Source organism: Pseudorca crassidens, chromosome 17 (assembly GCF_039906515.1).
Source record: "Pseudorca crassidens isolate mPseCra1 chromosome 17, mPseCra1.hap1, whole genome shotgun sequence".
Taxonomy (NCBI): Eukaryota; Metazoa; Chordata; class Mammalia; order Artiodactyla; family Delphinidae; genus Pseudorca; species Pseudorca crassidens.
The window spans coordinates 79,133,106-79,156,409 of record NC_090312.1 but is presented as its reverse complement, the minus strand read 5'-3'; the positions used below and the strand labels follow the sequence as shown (position 1 = coordinate 79,156,409).

The following is a 23,304-nucleotide window of genomic DNA, read 5'->3' as shown; positions in this document are numbered from 1 at the left end:
CATTAGCGAGGGCAAGAGCTGTTGGCCCAGGGATACAAGGCCTTGTTGGATGAAACACATTGCAGAGAAAATTGGTACCAAAATACGTAGCTCTGGAGGAGCAAATCAAAATTGCCAGTGAGAACTTGGGGAACCGGACACAGAGCTTTGGCTAATACAGTATTCCACTGACAAAAGTGACCTTACGAAACCATCAACAAAACAAAAAGACAGACTGTGGAGTGGGAGAAAATATTTGCAAATGATGAAACCATCAAGGGGTTAATCTCCAAAATACACAAACAGCTCATACAACGCAATATCAAAAAAACCACACAATCCAGTCAAAAAAATGGGCAGAAGACCTAAATAGACATTTCTCCAAAGAAGACATACAGATGGCCAAGAGGCACATGAAAAGATGCTCAACATGGCTAATTATTAGAGAAACGCAAATCAAAACTACAATGAGGTATCACCTCACCTGGGTCAGAATGGCCATCATCAAAAAGTCTACAAATAACAAATGCTAAAGAGGGTGTGGAGAAAAGGGAACCTTCCTACGCTGTGGGTGGGAATGTAAATCGGTGCAGCCACCATGGTAAACAATAGGGAAGTTCCTTAAAACACTAAAAATAGAGCTACCATACGATCCAGCAATCCCACTCCTGGGCATATATCCGGAAAAGATGAAAACTCTAACTGAAAAAGATACAATGCACCCCAATGTTCACAGCAGCACTGTTTACAAAAGCCAAGACATGGAAACAACCCAAATGCCCATCAACAGATGACTGGTTTAAGAAGATGTGGGGTGTGTGTGTGTATATATATATATATATATATATATATATATAATGGAATATTACTCAGCCATAAAAAGAATGAAATACTGCCATTTGCAGCAACATGGATGGACCTAGAGATTGTCATACTAAGTGGAATCAGTTAGAGAAAGACAAATACTATATGATATCACTTGTAAGTGGAATCTAAAAATAATAAAATGAATCTAATATATACAAAACAGAAACAGACTCACAGACATAGAAAACAAACTTTGGGGAAAGGCGAAAGAAAGCGGGGGCCGGGGGAATAAATTAGGAGTATGGGAATAACAGATACAAACTGCTATACATAAAATAGATAAGCAACAAGGATTTACTATGTAGAACAGGGAACTACATTTACTATCTTGTAATAACCTATAATAGAAAGTAATCTGGAAAATATATACAACTGAATCACTTTGCTACACACCTGAAACTAACACAACATTGTAAATAAACCACTTTAAGTGGGCTTAGAACAGAGAAGATCGATGCTCCATCCTGACTCCGGGGCAGGGGGTTAGGGAGGCAGGTCGAGCGCCCTGTCAGGACCTGGGGACAACACGGCCCAGCACAAGGACTGAGGGAGCGGGAGGTCAACACAGGGCTTGGGCACTTCTTGCCTATGTGATACTTTTCCTCTTCAGTGAAATGTGGACAATCAAGCCTACTTTGAGGGGTAAGGTATGGGGAGTGAGGGAAGTCATTCACATAAAGTTATCTTTTAAAATACAAATCCGATCACGCCATCCCCCTACTGGAACCCATTCAGTGGCGTCCCTTTGTACAGAAAACGAAACCCAGCTCCTTTCACCGTCCTGCAAGGCCTTCGTGACTTGGCCGCTGCCCATCTTCCCAGCTTCATCTCAGACCACACTCCCCTGTTCGCTCAGCTCCAGCCACACTGACCGTTTCTCCATCCAAGGAGGTATTTTTGTCCCCTGAGCCTGCATTTGCTGCACTGCCTGGTCGGCTCTGTCCCAGGCTCCCTGTGTCCTGCAAGCTCCTGTCTTCCCTTGCTCTCAGCTCCAGGCTCATATCTTCAAAGAGGAGTCAGCAGACCACCCTATCAGATGCCTTCCTTGATTTCCCAGAAGGCTTCAATTCACAAAGATCTTGGTCATTCATTAACTTATGTTTTCACTAGTGGTCTCCCCGGACTGAAGAGAAAGTTCTTTAAGTGCAGAGGACGCACCTGCCAGCTCTCCACTGTGTACTCCGAGCCTGGCCCAGCGCTCGGCACAGACCACATGCCCAGGGAAATTCACCAAATGAACACATGAAAGAGTGAACGGAGAAGATGGAGCTCGGCTGGCACACTGTGGTTGCCTGGATTGGTGACTGTTATTATCGTGTAGCATTTTATGATTGCACCTTTAGATCTTCAGATCTTTCAGAATAGGGAAATAATTTATAACATACTAAAAAAAGTAAACAGAAAAATATATGTGTAAACACGAATGGCTGCTATTTTCCTTGTGATAATTTTAAATGGAAAAGCAATGGATTTTTATATATGTTTCTGTGTGCAATCAGCGGATAGGCTGGTAGATTTTCTGCATGTGTCTGCAAGGTTATACTGCAAATATCCCATTCACATACAACATCAGAAGGCCATTTTTCTAACCTGGAGAGGGTGTTTATAACTATTCTGCATTTTGTATACATACAATAGATAGTTGTACATAAATAGACATTCAACAGCTCCAGCAAAATTCCTGCTGCCAAAGAGAATAAAAACGTCAGAGTAAGCTCTAAAGAAAAGTGCTGGGTTTTTTTAAATGTAGAAATGGCAATTCGCAGCATTTATACAAATTGCCGTATACTGAGGGTTGCAACTCTGAGAATGAATAGTAAGAAAAGTTGCAGCTAAGAGCAAATCTGAGGACACTTGTTTTGAAAGTAAAGCTTAGTCAGTATTATAGCATTCTGGCAATCTGCATAACATTAACCGGAGTGCTTTGTATTGGGATTGACACTTCACGTATTGATTTTCTCATATGTAAAATGTTCTGACTAAAACTTCTATTTAAAATGCTCAAGAAGAAACTTATCTTGGATGAAATAAGAAGAATTCATATGCCCCCTTAAATCTTGGGCATATTAATCTGAATAATACCAAGTAACTGTACAACCCAATTGTTGGATGGATCTAATATTTTGCACCTTGTTTTTTTGCTATAATTTTACATACATGCTGTGAATTCTATAAATATACAGAAATGTGTGACGGTATCAGCAGAAAATATAAACAGCTTCAAAAGGAGTTAGAAAAATTAGAAAGTGTGAGATCCATAGTGAGATAGTACAGATGAGCTAGGAATTTTAAGGTTAAATAATAAATATTAAGTTTTCCCACAATGTCATACCTTAGAAGTGGAATGCAAAGTTGCATTAGACCAAGTGTACCGAAATTTCTTATGCATTTGTGCTCCTTTTTCTTCTCCGTATCATATATTCAGTATATGTTTTCCCCAAGAAAAACTAAATTATATAATTACTTTAGAGTTGTTGGAAGGGGAATGGATATTTGTGGATAAAACAGAAAGTATTTTTCATGGGTGAATGGAATGAAGTCCAGAGCCCCACCCGCACTGAGCCGGGTACCAGCCACATCTGGACTTAAGATGCCACAGTGTCCAGTCCTCACAGCTTCAGCCCTGTCTCTGAGGTTACCTGCCTGAGAAATCTATAAAAGGAAATACAGCTTTAATAATCCAACACCAAACAGAGTTAACTCTTGAGTCTTTATACCAGCAAGGGCTCGTATTTGAGATATTCTAAAGCATAAACTATTTTAGTGGTGTTTTCATTTTCAAATGAAATGATGCATTTTTTTCATTTGTTTGTTTGTTCTGGTAGGCTTACATTCTGATGATGTTGCAATGAGGCTAGGATTAAAGACAGTTGGCATCTCCTCAGCAAAGACCAATGGGATGGGGTCAGGGTGGAGGGCAATTTAAGCATGGAACATGGTGAAACAGAAAGTTGGTGAGGGATTAAGAACGCACTGTGACTAACCCACAAAATCAGTAATCCACAGGTGGGCAACAGTACACAAAAGGATGGATGGAACGACACCAGAGGATGTTGTTCTGGTCCTCTAGGTATAAACAAATATTTTCATAACATATAGCTTTGTTTAGGATTTACTTTTTCTTTTTCAGCAAAGGAGACTGTGCAGAAATGCTACAGTAATCTTTTATGCTTTCACATGACCATCAGAGTCTGCAATGAGATGGCCACAATCCATCCCAATACCACATGGTTGCATGTTACCTTGGATACCAGGCTGGCTCTGTATGCTGCTAGTTGCTTCAGGTACTCCTTCTTTGCAGCCTCTGTTTTCTTTTTATAGACCTGTAACAACAGAGAGTCTGAGATTAGAAATTAGAAAGCGCATCTGCTTTTGTTTCCAGAGAAGTACAGTGCAGAATGATAACTGTGTGTGTTCGCACACACACACACTCACACACACATAATATAATAACATACATCTCCCCAAAGATCGTGTTTTCTTACTGAAACAAGTTTTTAAGAAGTATGGCAAGAGATTAGATAAGAAAAAGATTAACTGTAGTAAAATTTTCCATTTTCCATAAAGCATATGTACCGATTTATCTGGGGTACTTTGACAGTGGAGGTAGTTGGCTTATAAAGATACTATTGATGAAGGTTGCCGGGGAAAGAAACTACATGTGGATAAGGAAGTCATTCATATTTACATAATGGGCAGAGAATTCTACAGTGCATTCAAATCCTGATATATATTCTCCTTGCTAAATATAAAAACAAGGACAGAATTAAAAGATGATCAATTATGTTCAATATGTTAATCAAAGAAACAGTTATGGAGTTTGCAGGTTCATCACTATTTTAAAATTTTGTGTCTTGAAGCTCTATTTCCAAAGACTCAGGAGTTGGCAGTGGCAGTCAAAGTCACATTTGGGAGTGGGCTGGGGACCCTGAGTGGCCGAGTGGTCATGCCCTTTCCAACAAAAACACTGGATGGCATGAGTGTATGGAAGCCTCAGTGTGAAAAGGTAAAAATGTTCAGAATTGAATTTCAGTTTACAGAAGCTTTTCATTTTTCACAGGGGATCATTTTGCAAATACAAGTAAAATCATCCTAAAGTGAGCAAAAGTACCAAAAAATGACTTGGTGGTAGGCTAAAGGTCACATTGCTAAGTTAAACAGAAAAAAAGTCATTAGAGTCAAAAATGAAAGATTAGCAAAGTGAATACACACGGTTGTCTGCTACCATTAAGCTCATTCTTTCAAGGCTTTAGAGTCTGTTTTTGTCAATCTTTTGAAATCACCCCTAAAGAATAAAATATTTTTCACCATTGGATGTATTTTCATCGATAGGACTAGTTTAAATTTCCCACATCTTGAATTTTACAGCAGGGAATGAGGCTTGCTTGGCTAGCATTTTGTAATGCTGAGCTCAAAACCAGACACAGCTCAGTGTGAAAAGTGGCTTTGGAATTGGTCAAAATAGTTAAATATAAATTATGTCTAAAGACCAAGTATCTGCCAAAGTCGGCAGCAGAGGTCAGTTTATGGTTTCTCACGTGGAAGGTGGTTTGCTGAGCCCAGTCCCCAGCTGTGAAATTCAAGGTGTGAGAAATATTACTTACTTATGAATATTTTAATTAAAGCACAACATTTTATTTAAGGTAAACAAATGAGTAACCTTGTCAGCAGAATTATAAAGGACGCTGTGAAATGAAAGTGCTAATTTAAGGAGCTCTTCAGCCTAGTCTTTCATATTCGGCATTTTGGTATATTAAAGGCAATCATAATAAGGCGATTAAGAATTTGTGCAACAGTGTCATACAATCGTTGTGTCATCTTTACAATATATGGAACTAAAGAAACTTAAAAGAAATTTTTTAGTAAAAAGCCAAATTAATCCTTTGGTTCAATTACAAGAGAACTCTTAATTTACGGAGCTAATTATTGGAAATAAAATTCAAATCCGTTTTTAGACATTCAAACATGAAAACAAATAAACACTAGATTACAGCAAATGTCTTTGAACAGTATGAGGCATGTGTATTATATGCTTCGGTCAGCCACAATCAGAAACACAGAGCCCTCCTGCTTTTTATTGATTTATTTCTTTCTCCAAAGACAGATTTCTGTTTGTAGTTCTTTCTCCCTCCAATCTCTTCTCCAAGACATAATTTATAATTAATGACCTTACACTGAAAATGTTTACATTTACTTTTAATACCTTAAAACTGTTTGGAGAGGGTTCTTCTCCCACACAGACAGAAATCCTATTCAGGACTTTGAAGCAAATATTTAGCAAAAATATCTTTGATGGTAGTATGCTTTCGTATACTAGAAGCATTTCTATCATGTTTTTTATTCATATGCTACTCTAAGTGACCCCCTGGGCAGCTAACTAGGGTTCATTTAGCTTCCAAAGGCAAATATTACACACTTGGGTCCATAGCATTGCCCAAAGCATCATTTTCTAAGTGGCACAGATAAGATGGTGTTGCCAGATGGCCAGATTGTAACGTCTATCCTCTTTCTTGCATTGGTTTTTACTGAAACAACAGTGTTACTATGGTGGGGCCCCCAGGGGTTAACGTCCCACAAGGTGTTAACTTCCCTGAAATTTGCTGATTAATAACCATGGGAGAAAGGTGGCAACTCAATGTGTTTTAGGCTGAATGTGTGCCCCCTGGTTTCACTGGGAGATCGATGTTGTTACGGGATACCTGACCAGCATTCAGAGTGCCCTGTTTCTTCCAAATGGCTCCCTATTGGCTACTCATGATTGGCTATGTGAGATCATCGTATAAGCGCCTAAATACCGCTTAAACTCATCACGTCACACTACACGGATTGATGGGTCCGCTCTTTCCTGAATAGATGCAGGTGTTCAGAGGGAGGATGCAAAGGTGGTAATTTCAGGAGGTATATTTCTGTAATTGTGTTTAAAGGGGGCGGTACCCTAGATCAGAATTAACATCTGAGGCGGTCTCCCCGATAGTAATTTTGAACCTCCACCTTTGAGAACTAGCTAATGGCTCAAATATTATTCATCCTGTATGTCTCTATGATGCTACCTTCTAAAATTGCACAAGGATGCTTTCTGAATTCTATATTTGATGGAAATGTCTGAAGAACGGCCTCAAATGTATGCGTGAATGATAAAAAAAACATGTAAGAATTCCACATACTTAAATTCCTACTTGAGAACAGATATTTAAAAATCATCAGTAAAAAGATCCTCAAAAACGTTTCAAAGCTCTATTTATGGACGGAGAAAGTCTTCTGCTTGCTGAAACCAGAGATGACGCTGACTGCGTTTGGCAATGAACAGCCCACTGCAATGATCAAACCTTCTAATCTAGGAGGATAGGTCTGATTTATATCAAAGTTAAGTCTGGGAAAGAAATGGTCTCTCTCTCTCTCAGGGAAAGACAAATATTTTAAAGAAATGTGATTCACACAGTAAATATTAGTACTCAGTTGAACTACAAAATGGCTTCCAAATGGTCTACAGCTGTTTGAAATAAAGTGCAAAGTTGGCCAGATGAGGATTTAAAAATCATAATACATCATTCATCATTTTCCCCAGCTCATCCAAACACTTTTGAATTCATCCTGTCCTAACTTAGTTATTTGCTGTGGTTTGTTATTCTAAGAAAGCTACCATATCCTATCTAAGGATCGCATCTCAGTGGTTAAACTAAAACATATATAATGGCTAAACTAAAACATACATCAAATAGCAATTCTAGAGAATCCAAATTCTGTTCATGTAATCTAGTGATTCTGTGAATCATTTTTTAAATGCTCTACGTTCCAGCATGTGTAATATATATGTCTTATAGGCTAATAATCTCTAATTAAAATCAGCAGTTCAGTATCAGTGAATACGACGCACACAAACAGAAAAAATTCTAATACAACCTGTCATTTTGCTTTTTCCACTTTCTGCTCCCTCCCCAAACAATCCGTCTAACTTATACAAAAAAGTAAAATCTTATAAACACCATTTAGTTCCTTCTTCCTTCCCTCTTTTCGGCTCTGGCCCTGAGTTAATCTCTAGTTGTAGTTGATTTCAACTCTTTACAGTAATAATAAGAAAAAACATAATTCTTCCAATTCTGGATTTTATCCAAACACTGTAAAACTAGAAGGCGCTTTTCTTTTTCGTTAACTTCAAATGCAGTTTTTTCCCCCCAGTATAAGTTCATATTTATAGAAAATGCTTAGAAATACAGTTATATAAGAAATAATAGTTTAATCACAATTCCCTGTCATACACAGTACTTGAGGAATTGATGTCTGCAGCGTCTTTGAATGCTGTTATTACTTAGGACAGTGACAGCAAGCGCCTCTGTGTTTTATACAGAACTTAGTCCTTAAATGCAGTTACATTTCCATTTGTGTAGCTTGCTCAGCATTTTCTTAAGCATTCCAGAACTCAGAGAACTTTATAAATTAGTATTCAGAGCATTGAAAATATTATACAATGTGTCAAAAATCTTGCCATCGATTCTTTTTGGGATGCATCAAGTGCATACAGATCGTCTGCACAACAATGGTGCAGCCTGTTTTGGGAATGGTAGGGATCAGAAAGAAGCACGCTCCCCATCTGAACAAATGGCCGCAAAGTATATCTGTAGATTCATTAAATGAGGATGACCGGGGCGAGTATAATGTCGTTTGATTATGCTTAACAATATATTGAGTATCTATTACGTGCCTTCATGGTGTGAGGAACTGAAGCTACAGAACCAAAAAAAGGCATTAAAAATATGCCTCTAATGTGTGCGTTTTTTGTGTCAGGCACACAAGAAATGCAGACAACCCCCCACATATACATATTATACATATATATATAATCAAATTGATCTGGTAGCTAAGATCCACCTTTGCATCTTTGTTCATGCAATGGCTCCTCCTGGCTGCATGAGCTCTCCCCTTGATGCCTCTCTTAGACCCTCAACTGCAGGGCCTGTCATCTTTCTGTCCACAGCAGAAGCCCCAGCAGGCAGGGCAGAGCTCGGTACACAGTAGGTGCTCAGGAAATACCTGTGATCCGGTGTATAATCCCTAGTCTCAGGTTTCTCCTTCCATGAGTCAGCATGGGCATGGGTGTGCATGGTAAAATGCCGAATTGCATCTTCTGAATTAGAGTGGGCCATCGATAGAAGTAGAAGATTTGATATACAGACAGACAGCCCGCCCACCCCAACATGTTGACCAATAACACATAAAGCACAGCAGACTTGAGTATTATATTCAAGTTCTCTCCTTGCTGATGTCATGGAACCTTTCAAGTGGAATGTCTGCTCCCTCTGTGTCTGAGCGTGGAACATTTCTACGTGTATTTATACCCATGAAGGCATGCCATAATCCCATTTATGTACCAATGATTATAGGTATTTATACTTACCTGTGTTTTAGAGGTGAAATATGCTCACCATTGCATGCAATATTTCTAACTGCTGTTTTAAGTTTTTACAAATATAAACTTTTCTTACATTCTACAGTTTTTAAATGAACAATTATTTTATATATCCTTTACTCCTAGTTTAAAAAAATTGGTGAAAATGCACAGTGTTTATAAGGAACTGGCCAAGATAAACACATGTGTGAGTGTGACAGTGCAATAGGATTTTAGTTAACCTGAAGTGCTGTTGACATAAAATCCACATTTTATCATAAGATACGGGGCGGGGGAAAAAGCCCCGGCAGCATATCTGTAGTGGGTGTTTGAGCACCAGTGAGGAGTAAATGATTTGATTCCGTGGGCTCAGAGGATTTGTCAGCTGCCTTATAAGTATAATTCTGGCTCTTCATATCCCTGCTGCTTCTAATTTAGCAGGACAGGCTCATAATTGAAGCAAATTAACTATTTACACTTGCCACTTCTACCGGGGAAGAGGACACAGCAGCAGGAAAGAATGAGCAGGAAATTACATTCTTCCCACTTGTGTCAGATCTGCCCTTATATAAACACATTAACAGTAATTTCATAAGGCGTCAAACATAGGAATAAATACTGAGGGATAAAATAATGAGGTGTTGCTATTGAGCTGAACTGCTATGGCTAATATCCTTGGATATGAATTATGCATCCTGAAAGAAGGCATATGTTACAATATTCAAACAGTTTCCCTGCAAGTGATATCTGCTCATTAGGCTCTGGATCTCGAGGTAAATCCACTCTCTGCTCCCACAACAGGGCTAGCATTTACAAAAATAGGCTCTCTGGGCACCGTGGGCTGTGGTTTCTCCTGAACACACCAAACTCTGAACCGGCCTTCCACTCCATTTTTAGCCTAACAGCATGTTTATTTAGCTCTTTGGCTGAAGCTCTAAAGCCATTTAATGTAATGTAAACAAGAACATTTTGTTTGTAATTTGCTAAATGTATTACAGCCCAACTGTGTCTCCAATTAGGAACTTAAGGTTCACTTAGTAATTTACATCTGGTTCTGATTTAAGGTGACTTTCCTTTCCCACTTAAGAGCTGACTTTCCATGGCTAAAAAGGACCCAAGAACACTTTACAGCTCTTTGGACCAATCTCTTCTGCTTCAAAGCTGGACGGACTCTTTAATTTAGTGGGGTTTGATTTGCCCTCCATTAACTGTGAACTCAGATCCCAGACTTGGATGACCAGAGTCACAGAATTCAGAAATAACAGGGAGAGACAGGAAATCTAGCTGGACCTTCATAAAAAAAGATGCTGAGGGTCGAAACTCCAAGGAGTCTAATACAAAGGGCGTGATCTTGTTATGTTATTATTTTTCTTTCTCTGTAGGTTCCAGTCAGTGAAAGATAAGTAGCAAAGACCAACATCACAGCCACGCTTATGTTTTATTTCCCTCTCTCCATCTGGTGCCTTTTTAAAACAACTTAGTACGGCTCTGAACCGGGCTGTCCACTGTCTTAGGATTCATTAGCATTTAAAACCTCCAGTTGGAATCCCAAACACAATCCTGCCCCCATTCCAGATTCAGCACCATCTTCCAAAGTATAAAACAGAGAGATCTCTGACATGTGAAGTTTGTTCAGTGGCTTTGGTAGGCATGATTCATATGGGAGGTTTTGTGTTCCTGGCGGATTTTTAGCACTTCTTTCAGCTTCCTTCTGATTTTTCTTCTTTGAGAGATTCTTCATAGGAACCAAAGGACATATAGTTTCTCCCTTATCATGGCTTCTGAAGATAAAGATCTGCCCATCTGCATGGCTTGTTAGCCCCGCCTGAACTCCACAATGAGGAAGCATGTGACACAAACACACAGCAGCCCTATTAGTCCTGTTCCCTCTGGCTGGCAAGTAAACATTCGATTGTAATCTCACTAATAGCTGTTTTTCCTTAAGTATTGTAATTTTCTGAGCCCCTAATAAGTCATCAATAATTTTGTCCATTTTCTCCAGTTCGTGTTTACATTTGTAGCTGTTCCTAATTGGGGGCTGTTATGACAACTGGATTTTTGAACAATCGTGGTGCATGAAATCCTAGCCTTCTGCTTGAACCAGCTGCCTACACGATGCCAACAGCGTCACGTGGGGCTGTTCTGAAACATGCACATTTGTCCTAAATTTTGAAGTTTAATGGTCTGCCTCTAATCGGCTGCAGCAACATTCCTTTCAAAGTACATAGCATGTGCTCCCCAATTTGAATATTAAATGAGAGTAAAATACAATTAATTTAAGCTTGAAATAGAGATATTATATTATGTTGGCACAATGAGTCAACATAAAGGGAAAGAACAGGTGGTAACACACCACGCTAACACTTTAGGATATTTTGCTGACATTCTCTTGATGCCCAAACGTGCGTCCTAGGCGGGCATGCACGCTTCGCTGGCCATTCCTGCAAACTGTTAGACAGGGGCTGCCACGTGGTGTTCCAGCAGCCCCATCAGATGCAATATGCTCCCTTTTGTAAGCGTGGCGTCTGATTTCATTCATTGGACCCTCTCTCTGCTTGTCCCTGGGATCGACTTGCACCCTGTGTCATAAACCATCCTTTTTGGCATACTCTGCAGTTTCACTATCTTTATTAAGCAAGATCATCTTTTAAGAGAAAAGGATAAGCTATGCTGAACCCCTGTCAAGTCAAAGGAACATAAGGCATGGGGACAAACCATTTTCGAGTGACTCAGACTGCTCCCAATACCTTGTTTTGAAAATGGTTCTCAAATGTTAAAATATTAACTTTTCTAGAAGAGACAAAGATAGTTATTTCTATTAGTATATTTTCCTAAGCAATCTTAGCATAACTTTTTAAAACAACTGCATTTTGATTATGAAATTGCTTTATAATACCCAATGAGTTAAATAGGGTCAGCTATTATATAATTTCATCCTTTATTTATAAAACAAATTCTTGAAAAAACACCCAATTATTTCCATTAAGAGAGAACCCAGCGACTATCCCTGGCGGTCCAGTGGTTAAGACTTCACGCTTCCACCACCCAGGGGGCAGGTTCGATCCCTGGTCGGGGAACTAAGATCCTACATACCAGGTACAGCCAAAGTGTTTAAAAAAAGGAGAGAGAGAGAGAGAGAGAGAGAGAGAGAGAGAGCGCCCAAAGACAGACTCATTACAGGTTATTAAATTGGAAATAAAAGAGAATGAGGAAAATGTTTTGTCATCACAAGTATACTCGAAAGAGCTTACAGCATTGAGGCCTTGTCCCTATCCAAGACTACACACAGGGGTTGTCAAAGCAGAGAGAGAGGTGTGTCTTGGTGCTTGGATCATGGGTGGAGCAGGGACAGGGATGCGGTTGGGATTCCTGGTGGACGTGCACTCAGTTTCTCAATCCGTGAAGCTGTAGTGAGTGGAGGAATGAGCCCCTCTACAATTCCATCGTGAGTGTCCAGCATCAGGGGGGAACCACACCTCAGCCTTGGGAGTGTGAGAGCAAACTGATCTGAGTTAGGATAGAAACCAGCTCTGAAATCCTCAAACAACTATATCAGGTTTTCAGTGGAATCATAAAATACAATGTCAACCACCCTCTTAATTGTGAGATGAGTATTTTAATCGAATGCAAGGAGAACGCTTCTGTGGTGTCTTTTCCAGCCTCAGAGACGACTCTTGTAGCAGAGCTCCACATGGTAGGCCTGTGCTTTCCTGTGAAGCCCTTCCGTGGGGCTGGCAATCTTGAAAAGGACATAAGAAAATGTGTAGAGACTTCAGATCGTAAAGCACAGCTTTGGCGTACAGTAAAGGGGGGTTGGAGAGAACCGGGAGAGTGGGCTCTGTGTTTCCTTAGCAACTGGTTTTACCATCACAACTATAATTGGTTCCATGAATTGGTGAGAAAAAAATTGTTAAGTTGAATGATAAGTTCTAGTGATAAGTTCTAGTCACAGTGTGGAATTTTAGACAAATCAATCAACAGAATGGGACTCTGCCTTATTCTCTGCTCTACTCCCAGTGTCTAGAACAGTGCCTGGGGCACACAGTAAACATGCAACAAATATTTGTTGAATGAATAAGTGACTGCATTTAACCATCTGGCCCCATTTCATAGTTTGCAAACTTCAGATAAAAGTATCTGTGAGGAAGGAAGAACCCTGCTGTGGGCTCAGCAGGTGAAAGAGCAGTTCCCAAGACATGCCAGTCTGTATTTTTGCTGTGCTATTGGGGATCAGGGCAATGAACTAATTACCCTGGAAATAATTCATCATTATGTGGAATTACTTGACAAGTATTTTGGCAGTGTGTGTGAACTTGACATCATCTTTAATTTTGAGAAGGCTTATTTTATTTTGGATGAGTTTCTTTTGGGAGGAGAAGTTCTGGAAACATCCAAGAAAAATGTCCTTAAAGCAACTTAGCAGGAGGAAGCTGAAACCCCACCTAGTGTTCTTGAAGAAACTGGACTGACATGAACTCCCCTCCCCTGCTGATGACTTCTTGTGGCATTTCACACACTGTAGACGGTCATTGCCTTCATGTCCATGTTAGCTAACGGTGTAAGATGACGTCTTGTCAGTATTACTGTTCTGCTAAGCTGCTTCATTCAGGCCTACACAATTCTTTTTTAAAGGGAACTTTGGTTAATCAAGTGATAACAAGGGACTTAAATATGAATTAGAATGAATGCAGGAAAAGAAAGGTACTTTTTCTGGCTATTTTAAAGTTTATAGGTCTGTTTCTCTTGAATAGATTATTATCATTACCTTGATTATGTGTATCTATGAATATGACACAATCACGCAATATACACTTATTAATTACTGTCTTTGGCAAAAAGGTTAAATTATGTGAAACCTGGTTTTATGAAACCAAAGATTAGTGCATTTCAGTATATATGCGAATAAAGGGAATTGACGTGTCACATATCAAGTGAATGAAAATTTCACTCTGTGTTGAAACTTTAGAAAAAAAAAATGCATACCAAAGACCCTTATTAGAAACTAAACACCTTAAAACAAAGGGGATACACAAAAGACTAACGGAATGATCCTGTTTTACACTAAAAATTATTTCTTAGGCATTCCAGACCTGGGACGAGGATCAGAGATCAGCTGTTTCCTAAGAGCAAGCATGTTATTTTTAAGGCCAAGGAACATTCAACTCCTGAGATAAGTTTCTCGTTGTCATTATCATTTAGTCACTTAGTTGGATTGTTTTTGATGCCTCCCCAAATAAAATGGAAATGTTGACTTACCTGGGATTCTTAATAACAGCATCTTAGGGAAAATGTTTTACTCTCTTCACAAAGTGTTGCATAAGTCATTGTTTAAAGCACGAATATTCCTTCCAGCCAAATGTATTTTACTCCCCTATTGCTTCCCTCCACTTAGAAGTGCAGCAAACTTTGGGGCAGCTTCCGTCCCTTCTAGTTATTGGAAGTCGTAAGTATAAAAACAGATACCACCTCCCATATGAATGTGTGAGTTGAATGGGGTAAAACGGCACTAGCGGGCTCTATATTTTTTAAGGATATACAGTTGTTTCAATGTCACTTTTATACGTACTTCTACGTATCTAAACATGTCTTCACAGTTTACACTTTCATTTGTATCTGCTGGGCTGGATTAAGCTTTGTTGTGACTGTGACCAATGTTCAGGCCACGTGAGCACTGTCTTATCACATCGCCAATTAGTTGTAATAAATGTTCAATGTACACCAAAAAAAAAAAGTATCTACGAGTATTGAGCAGAACAAATGAGATAAATCATGTAAAGGTGTTCTTCAAAGTATAAAACATGATATACATTATAGATGTTGACGGATAATACAATATATAGTTCTTATAGATGTACATAGGTTTGAGATGTTCTGTTTCTTACATACTTCCCTGGACCTGGTGAGGAGAGGTAAAAAGTCTCTGTCAAGAATCCAATGAGACTAACCCGTCATTAATGCCGTAAAGTATTCTGCAGCAGCTAAAGCTTCAACTACTGAATCGTCTCAGTAACTGAACTTTAATGATAATGCTTGTCTAATTTTTCCTTCGTGACCATGAAATTCTAGATGGTGACAATGGCAATCTAGTCCCTGGTTTAGGAATCTGGGATCAATATTGCTTCTTTGTTGAAGTGGGCTACGTCTGCATACTGAACTCTTTCTCTCCACAGTTCCCACCCTCCTTAAGACATTCTGGGCTACTCGCCCTATGGCTGAGATACAAAGTGTCTCACGGCCCTCCACCGCCAGCAGTGTGGTCCTGAATCACACCATGGCAATCCACAAGAGAAGAAGAAAATAACCAGGCATCTGGGCCCATTTAATACAACCTAGAAATATAGTACAAGTGGGATTGAATAACATACTCGGATGGTCTTTAGGGAATGGATAAGGATAGAAACCCTTAAATTTGAGGTTCATTTAGCAAAGAGCAAAGAGGGTTTTGATGACAAAAGAATAAATAGTAAGTGCTGAAGAGAGGTGTGGACAGTTCTCAAAATACTTTTAGTATTTTTTCTGTCTTTATGATCGCATTGGCAACATTAAGGAATGACGTAATCCTGGCTGGGATGCGTAAAAGTCCTTCCAAAAGTAACTACACTATATAAACTTTGAAACAAAGGAACTAACATGTTATTTATAACAGAGCAATAAAGGAGTATAAAATTATGTCAAAGTCCCCTGAAGTCTGGTTCTGATGGGGCACATTCTCAGCCTCAGTTCTAGTATCTGAAGAATTCACCCACCATCCCTAGAAGCCATTTCTTTAGAATGCGTACACTTTCTCGAATCATGTTGATTCACTCCCTTGCGCATCTTTTCTTACCTGTTTTTGCTCTTCTCCTAAGCCATCCCACATTGAAGCCACAATTTTAGAGACTTCACCGAAGGTAGCATTTGGATTTTGGCCCTTGATGGCAGCCTGAGTGTCACGAAAGAATAACGCATAAGCAGACACAGGCTTCTGGGGCTCATTAGGGTCCTTCTTCTTCTTCTTTTTGGGGGTTTTTGGTTTTTTCCCCATGTCAGAGGCAGGTCGCTTCTCTCCACCATTGACCTGAAATAAAACACAATCTGAATTATAGAAGAACTAAGAAAATTTGAGGACAAATCATATTGCTCTCCCTTGAGACTTACATAGATATACTCACCCATGCACATCACGCAAACACACGTTTCTAAGGGACACTTGGTTTTGTCGTTGTTACTGTTTTTTCAAGTAAAACTTATTTCATGTAATTTTCAAGTAAAACTTATTTCATGTAATTTTCATATTCATCCTCTTCCAGCCTAGTCTGCATAACTTTAAAATATTATTGATTCTCTTTCTACTACTACTGTACTGTTAGATATTATACCTTAACTCGCTCAACGTTTTCTTGTTCTCACTCAGGAAGCTGAATGAGGAGCAGCATCGTGACTGACAGCAGCTGATTCCTCGTGTGGTAACCCTACTGGATGAGCAATCTAACCTGTTGGCTTCTGGGGGCTTTATCCTTCTCCTCCTACTTATGATTTTTTTTTTTTTTTTTTTTTTTTTTGTGGTACGCGGGCCTCTCACTGTTGTGGCCTCTCCCATTGCGGAGCACAGGCTCCGGACGCACAGGCTCAGTGGCCATGGCTCACGGGCCCAGCCGCTGCGCAGCATGTGGGATCTTCCCGGACCGGGGCACGAACCCATGTCCCCTGCATCGGCAGGCGGACTCTCAAGCACTGTGCCACCAGGGAAGCCCCCTCCTTATGATTTTTAAACAATAGTGGGCAACATGTCCAATGAATAAAGTTGAATGGCTTTTGGTGTTGCACTTAGGTCTACGGAATGCTGCTGGTGTGGAGAATGGCATAATCTAGACCCTAGATCAGCGATGTCCAACAGAAGCTTCTGCAGTGGGGGTAAAGTTCTAAAATCTGCACTATTCAATATGGTAGCCACTAGTTACATGTAACTAATGAGTATGTGAAATGCAGCTAGCAGGAATAAGAAACAAAATTTTAAATTTTATATAATTTTAATTGCCTTAAATTGAAATATTTACATGTGGCTAGTTGCTACCATATTGGAGAGTGCACCTCTGTAAACTAGATCCTCAAATCTAGACATTTCTAGAACAGCTTTAATATTCAGTTTCAGGATAGATTCCATTTTCTCCCATTTTTCCTTGAGTATGAATATTTGGATAATCTGAATTGTTATTATGATGCAAGTGGGAAAACCCCCCACAATGTATTGATATTTAAGACATCTGCATTTGAACTTTGATACTGATTATATGCGATGTCACTTTATCCACCTCTATAGAATGAGAGATTTGGGCGACGATTTCCTTCTAGTTCTAAAAGTATATGGAGCTACATGAGTATCAAGTACTGTTGTCTTGGAAGGAACCCTCTTTCCACATGCCTCTCCCACCAGCACAAAGGCCCCCGTACACTGTCTCCTGAGGAAGTCACCATTATCAGGGAGGTTCTGCACCCTCACCTTCTCTTATTATGACTGTTGTTGCTTTTTTCTTCTTGGCAAACAATGTAATATGTATCTTATTCAGTTGAATTGCCAGGCAGAGTAATATGTGTAAAGTAACTGCCACCACTGGAGACGATGCATGATCTCCTGAGAGGCCAGTGGATGTGACATCAGAGGATCCACACTCATGTCCTCCTTTACTATTTTTAGCTGTGAAATCTTGGCAAGTTACATAATTTCTCTGGGCCTCCATTTCCTCTACTGCAAACCAGCTGCAGTGCCATTTTGTGATTACTGAGATGACATATATATATAAATATGTTTAAAACTTTAAAATGATATTCAGATGTTAATTATGACATAGTAATAACTTTTTACTGAATGAATGGAAAGAAATGACCTTAACACTAATTTGTGATGCCATATGGTCTTGGTTTAAAAGATATGCCTTGGGAACCGAACAGAGACAGGAAAAAAACTAAGTGAATTCTTTGGCTTTGGCTTTAGTGAGAAAGTTATTTAAAAGATTATCATTTTGAAACTGTCTACTGAAGCAGAATGAACAACCCCATGGGGACAGGATGCTCTGAACTGAGCTGACAAGCTAACGTAGATTAACACTAGAAGATAACTTCCTCAGGATGGGTTTGAGGTGATCCTGTCAAATGACTGGTCCTCAGGTAAATCTGCCAAAGGACAAGGATGCTGGGACTGGGCTGAGTTGATACTGGGCAAACCGGTGTAACGGCTCTAAACTAAACATGTAGGCAAATACGACCTAGAATGGTCATTCTCAATGGTTGAATGTTACAATCACCTGGGAAACTTAAATAACACCCTCATGTCCAGGCTTTAGCTCTATACTGATTAAATGAGAAAGTCTAGGAGCAGGAGACACTGGTCTCAGTCACCCTCAACTCTACTCCTCCAACTGCCCTTTAACTACTTCAGACACGCAACAAACAAGCCAACTTTCTCTTTGCCCCAAGGCTACACAGAGCCATCTTCTCTTCACAGCCAGACCCCTCCACGTGGTTGTGCTGGCTGCAGGCAGCTTTGGCAACTCACTGTACCTCCCCATTGCTTAGCTTTCAATAAGGTCGCCAAGGACCACGCTGATAAACCCAGTGCGCTTTTTACTCTTCCCCTGACCTGCTTTCTCACTGGGAGTGTCCTGTCTCTTCCAAGGGCTCCATGACATCACGGTCTCTGGGTTTCATGCCTACCTCGGTGCCCTCACTGTTTCCAGAATCATTTCTAGGCCCATCCTCCTCCACCTGGCCATTAAATGGTAGTGTTCCTGATGGTTTTTTTCTTTCTTTTTTGCTGTAGACTGTCTTCTCTTGTGAGTTTGTACTTAAGAGTGTCTTAAGACGAAGGGTTTCCATTACCACTTGTGGGTGGATGAGTGTCAAGTTCTTTTCCTCTGAATTCTGAGCATAGAAACAATTGCTATTTGACATCTTTATCTTCTTTATTTTTTTTATAATTTCCAAATTTTCTAAATATAACTATTCCTATATTCAAAATAACAAAATATCAAGAAGAAAAATAAAAAGGATTCAAGAAAGACCACAATGAAGAATATTAAAAATGAAGGGATCGTGACATTGGAGGTCATATTTCATCAAGGATTGGGAATATTTAGACAAAGGGAACAAAGTGTAGGGAAACGAATGGTTCTCCATGGGGAATATTTACACCTGGACCCCTTTTAAATTTTAATTGAAAAATTAGTGATCTGAAACATTAAAATCTCCATGATTGCAGATTATATCTGTCTTTGTAGAAAATAATCAAATGTCAGTTGTAGAGATAAATTTCCTATGATTCACTGCAAATATTTTTATTAAAAGGTTTTCCCAAATAATTTAAATAGTTTCCTGATTCCATTGTCCAAAATTGTGTTTGAACTGCTGATCTTTATGCTTCCTTTCTTTTTAAATTGGGATTGGACAACATGGTGCGATCTACGGGATACGTGATGCCCTGTGATAACAGAAAGGACAGTTATCCTCCTGCTGGGCAATGTGGCCCATCTTTCTAGGGATTCTCTGCGGAAGCAGGAGAACCTGTTACTGCCAGTGAGAAGCTCTAAGTATCAAGTGTATGAAAACCACAAATTACTGTTTTGAGGCCACGTAGAGCAACGCTACAGGAATCTCTGAACAATTCCATGCAGCCAATCAATTTGGTTGGTTTTCTGGAGGCTTCCCCTATTTTCCTGGCTTGTTCCTATATTCTTGGTTCATAATATTCTGGCCACTTATAAAACTGCCCTCATAGAACTGAACTATGGTTTAAGATAACGCCCCTTCACCAAAAGCTGATGTAAGAGGAAACAATGAAAATAAAAATTATGTATGAAAGAGTTTTTAAAAATAAAATGTGCTTTGAAGGGAATCATTGTGATACTGCTCAGTGTTCCTTGTATAAAGACTTACTGGATATGTACAATGTCTTTGCTTTTAGGATGCAATAACGGGATACAAATTCCTTGTTGTGGTCTGGTGTCTAACGCACCCATGCAGGTGGGCAGTGCTCTGTGAAGTGAAGGCTGTCTGCCACGTGAACACTGGGCCTTGCCTCCTGATGTGTGAGGGTCTCATTTTTTATTTTGCCTTTTGCCTGTGTTTGGGAAGGTACAGAAATGAGCTGCTATTTCAGAGTCTGTATAATGAACTGGGAATTTGTCAGGCCTCCTATCTGGTGGTAGTTTCATCACATATTTGAAAACCACATGATCATATCTCATATACAAAGCCTCCCTAAAGAAAGAAATGTGGCTATAATTTGGATCCTCTTACACGCCAGGAATGGATTGTATCTTGAAAGACACCTGGCCTTTCTGACCATCAACTATTTGGAATGAACAATGATGTGAGGAAATTAGCTAAATGGGTTTGTAATACATGCCTGGATCTTAATTTTGAGTGTTGTCTGGATCCTGAATTCTTACTTAGAGGAATGAAAGCTTATAATTTTATGTCCTAATTTTCTAAGAGACCCTGACTTCTGCAGTCTAGAGCAGCACTATCTTATGGAATTTTCTGGAAAGATGGAAATGTTCTCTGCACTGTTCGAAAGGGTAGCCACTAGCCACATGTGGCTATGGAGAATGTTGTGCTGGAGCAACTGAGGAAACATTTTTTATTTATTTAATTTTAATTAGTCAAATTTAAATGTACACAGTCATACAGGACTTGTGGCTACTGTATAGGACTGTAGAGCACTGTGTACTGGACATTGTTTTAGTGTATAACATTTCTAGAGTTACTAGGGTTCTAAGACTGAAGAGTTAAATTTAATTCCAACGTCATAATCTTTACAATACAGAAGGAACCATATAATGCAAAAATATAAACTCCCCACGATGACAAGCACATTGAGAGTAAGGACAAGGTTCCGTTAATCTTTCCATCCTCACAGCATCTGTTCGGAGTCTTACATGCAGCGGATCATCACACATTTTCACCCCTGTATTATACAGCAGTGGGCAGAGGCTTAGAATGACAAGGAAAAGGACATTTGAGACACATATAAAAGTTGTATGAGGGCTTCCCTGGTGGCGCAGTGGTTGAGAGTCTGCCTGCCAATGCAGGGGACATGGGTTCGTGCCACGGTCCGTGAGGATCCCACATGCCACAGAGCAACTAAGCCCGTGAGCCACAACTACTGAGCCTGCGCGTCTGGAGCCTGTGCTCCACAACAAGAGAGGCCGCGATAGTGAGAGGCCCACGCACCGCGATGAAGAATGGCCCCCACTTGCCACAACTAGAGCCCTCGCACAGAAACGAAGGCCCAACACAGCCAAAAAATAAATAAATTGATTAATTAAAAAAATGCAAATTCTTGAGTCCTACTCCATTCTATTAAAAAAAAAGTTGTATGAAAATCATAGCAACTAAGAACATGTCTGGTTTGAGGCTTTAACCGTAATCTTGATCACCCACAGGCTTATTTCATATTCAATTTAAGCACTCATGAATAAACAAATACATACACAAATACATAAAGATACTACTCTCACATAAGCTTTACACAGATACATGTGCTTCACGTAACTTACTTGTAGACATAGATGTATTTCCCAAATCCCTAGGGGGTGTCCTTATGCTTCTGGTAATCCACCTCCTGTCATGTCTTATTGCTTAATTATAGTGATGTATTTAACTTATTAATCACAAGAAAACAATAATTTTTCACTTCAAAAAAGCCATGTGTTAATGGTGCTACTTAGAGAACACTTCTTAAGAATACAGAGTACTGGAGTTAAGAGTCTCAAGGAAAGAGAATCACTGATGTTGAAATGTCCCTGGAGAAGTTAGAAACGTCTACAAGCATATTAAAAATAAACTGCCACAGTCCCAAAGCCTTTAATGGAGCTGGGAGAGCTGTTTCACGCACACGAACTTGCAGTGATCGCTAGAGTTTAAAATAGATTTTAATCAAGCACCATCTGCATAATAGGCTGAACAAACAACACAGAGCTCCACTTATAACACTTATCATGTAAAGTAAATATTATAAAATCTTCACCATAGTAACAGGGCATATCACAGCACTTTTTGTGATGGTACTGTTTCTGTAAGTGAAAAATTCTGCTACTTAAATTCATTCTCCCTTTTCTTTCTAAACTATGCCATCTAAAATCCCCTTATGAGAATAAATTCAAATAAGCATGGAAAGTAAGTCATCTAGTTACTGTGAAATCAGCAAGGTTGTAATACCTCTTTCATTTTACAATCGGGTTTACTATTATCATTAATAATAACAGTACATTTAATGACTCAAAACATCAATTATAGAAAACCACATATAAAATGGTGTACTCTTGAGATGATTCACAAGTGCAGGGCATTGTATCGGTACCACAGTCTGTAAAATAAATTCATTTTTAAGGATCCTTGATTCTGCCAAAGATAACTGAGTTTAGTTTTAGGATGAGGTTAGCAAAAATACTCAGTGGTCTTATATAATAAGGTAAGAAATTTGGGCTACTGTCCAGAAAAATCACTTTAGGGTGAAGAAAAGATTTGATTGTAATTATAGACACCTGTTAGTTATGTTTATCAATTTTGTTAGATTCATTTGGTCTTTTCTAAATTTGCCTGTCTAGGGCAATACGTTTACTTCTTATTATTTTTGACTGAGGGTTTCTCCTGCCTTACACAGAATGCACGAGCTATCAATACATGGTCCCAGTGAGTAAAATGCCAGGTGCCTACGTGTAGCCTCACTTGAGTTTTATTCCATGACTTAATCAAGTATGCTCGATTATCCAGAGCATGAATCATCTAAGAACATACACACCTTGAAAATACTATATCTTAGTATAATTTAATTACTTAAATGGATTTTAGGAACCATTATTTGGAATCGAGTACTAACTGGCGGCTTGACTGAATTTTACTATTTTCCCCAGAACTACTTTGCTAAGTTCAGCCTTAACCGATGGGATACTTTATTTTTGATAAACAAGTACATATTAGCTGCTGGGATACTTTTAAGAAATTCTTAAAAGTATCATGTATATTATATTGTGAAGTGTTTAAAAACTGTGTAATAAACACAGTTCAATGTGGAAAACACCAGACTTTAAAATCCCAAT

General features: G+C 39.2%; 1 protein-coding gene across 3 annotated transcripts in view; it reads right to left on the bottom strand.

The window, feature by feature from the left end:
• The window catches only part of TOX (thymocyte selection associated high mobility group box), a 297,688-nt gene that overhangs the window by 17,186 nt on the left and 257,198 nt on the right, over positions 1-23,304 (bottom strand). For all 3 annotated transcript variants that reach the window (XM_067712260.1, XM_067712259.1, XM_067712261.1), the window contains 2 exons: positions 16,056-16,286; positions 4,089-4,169 (listed from right to left, as the gene is read on the bottom strand). In XM_067712260.1, the coding sequence (XP_067568361.1) occupies positions 4,089-4,169; positions 16,056-16,286 (312 nt within the window). The remainder of the gene's footprint in view (positions 1-4,088; positions 4,170-16,055; positions 16,287-23,304) is intronic.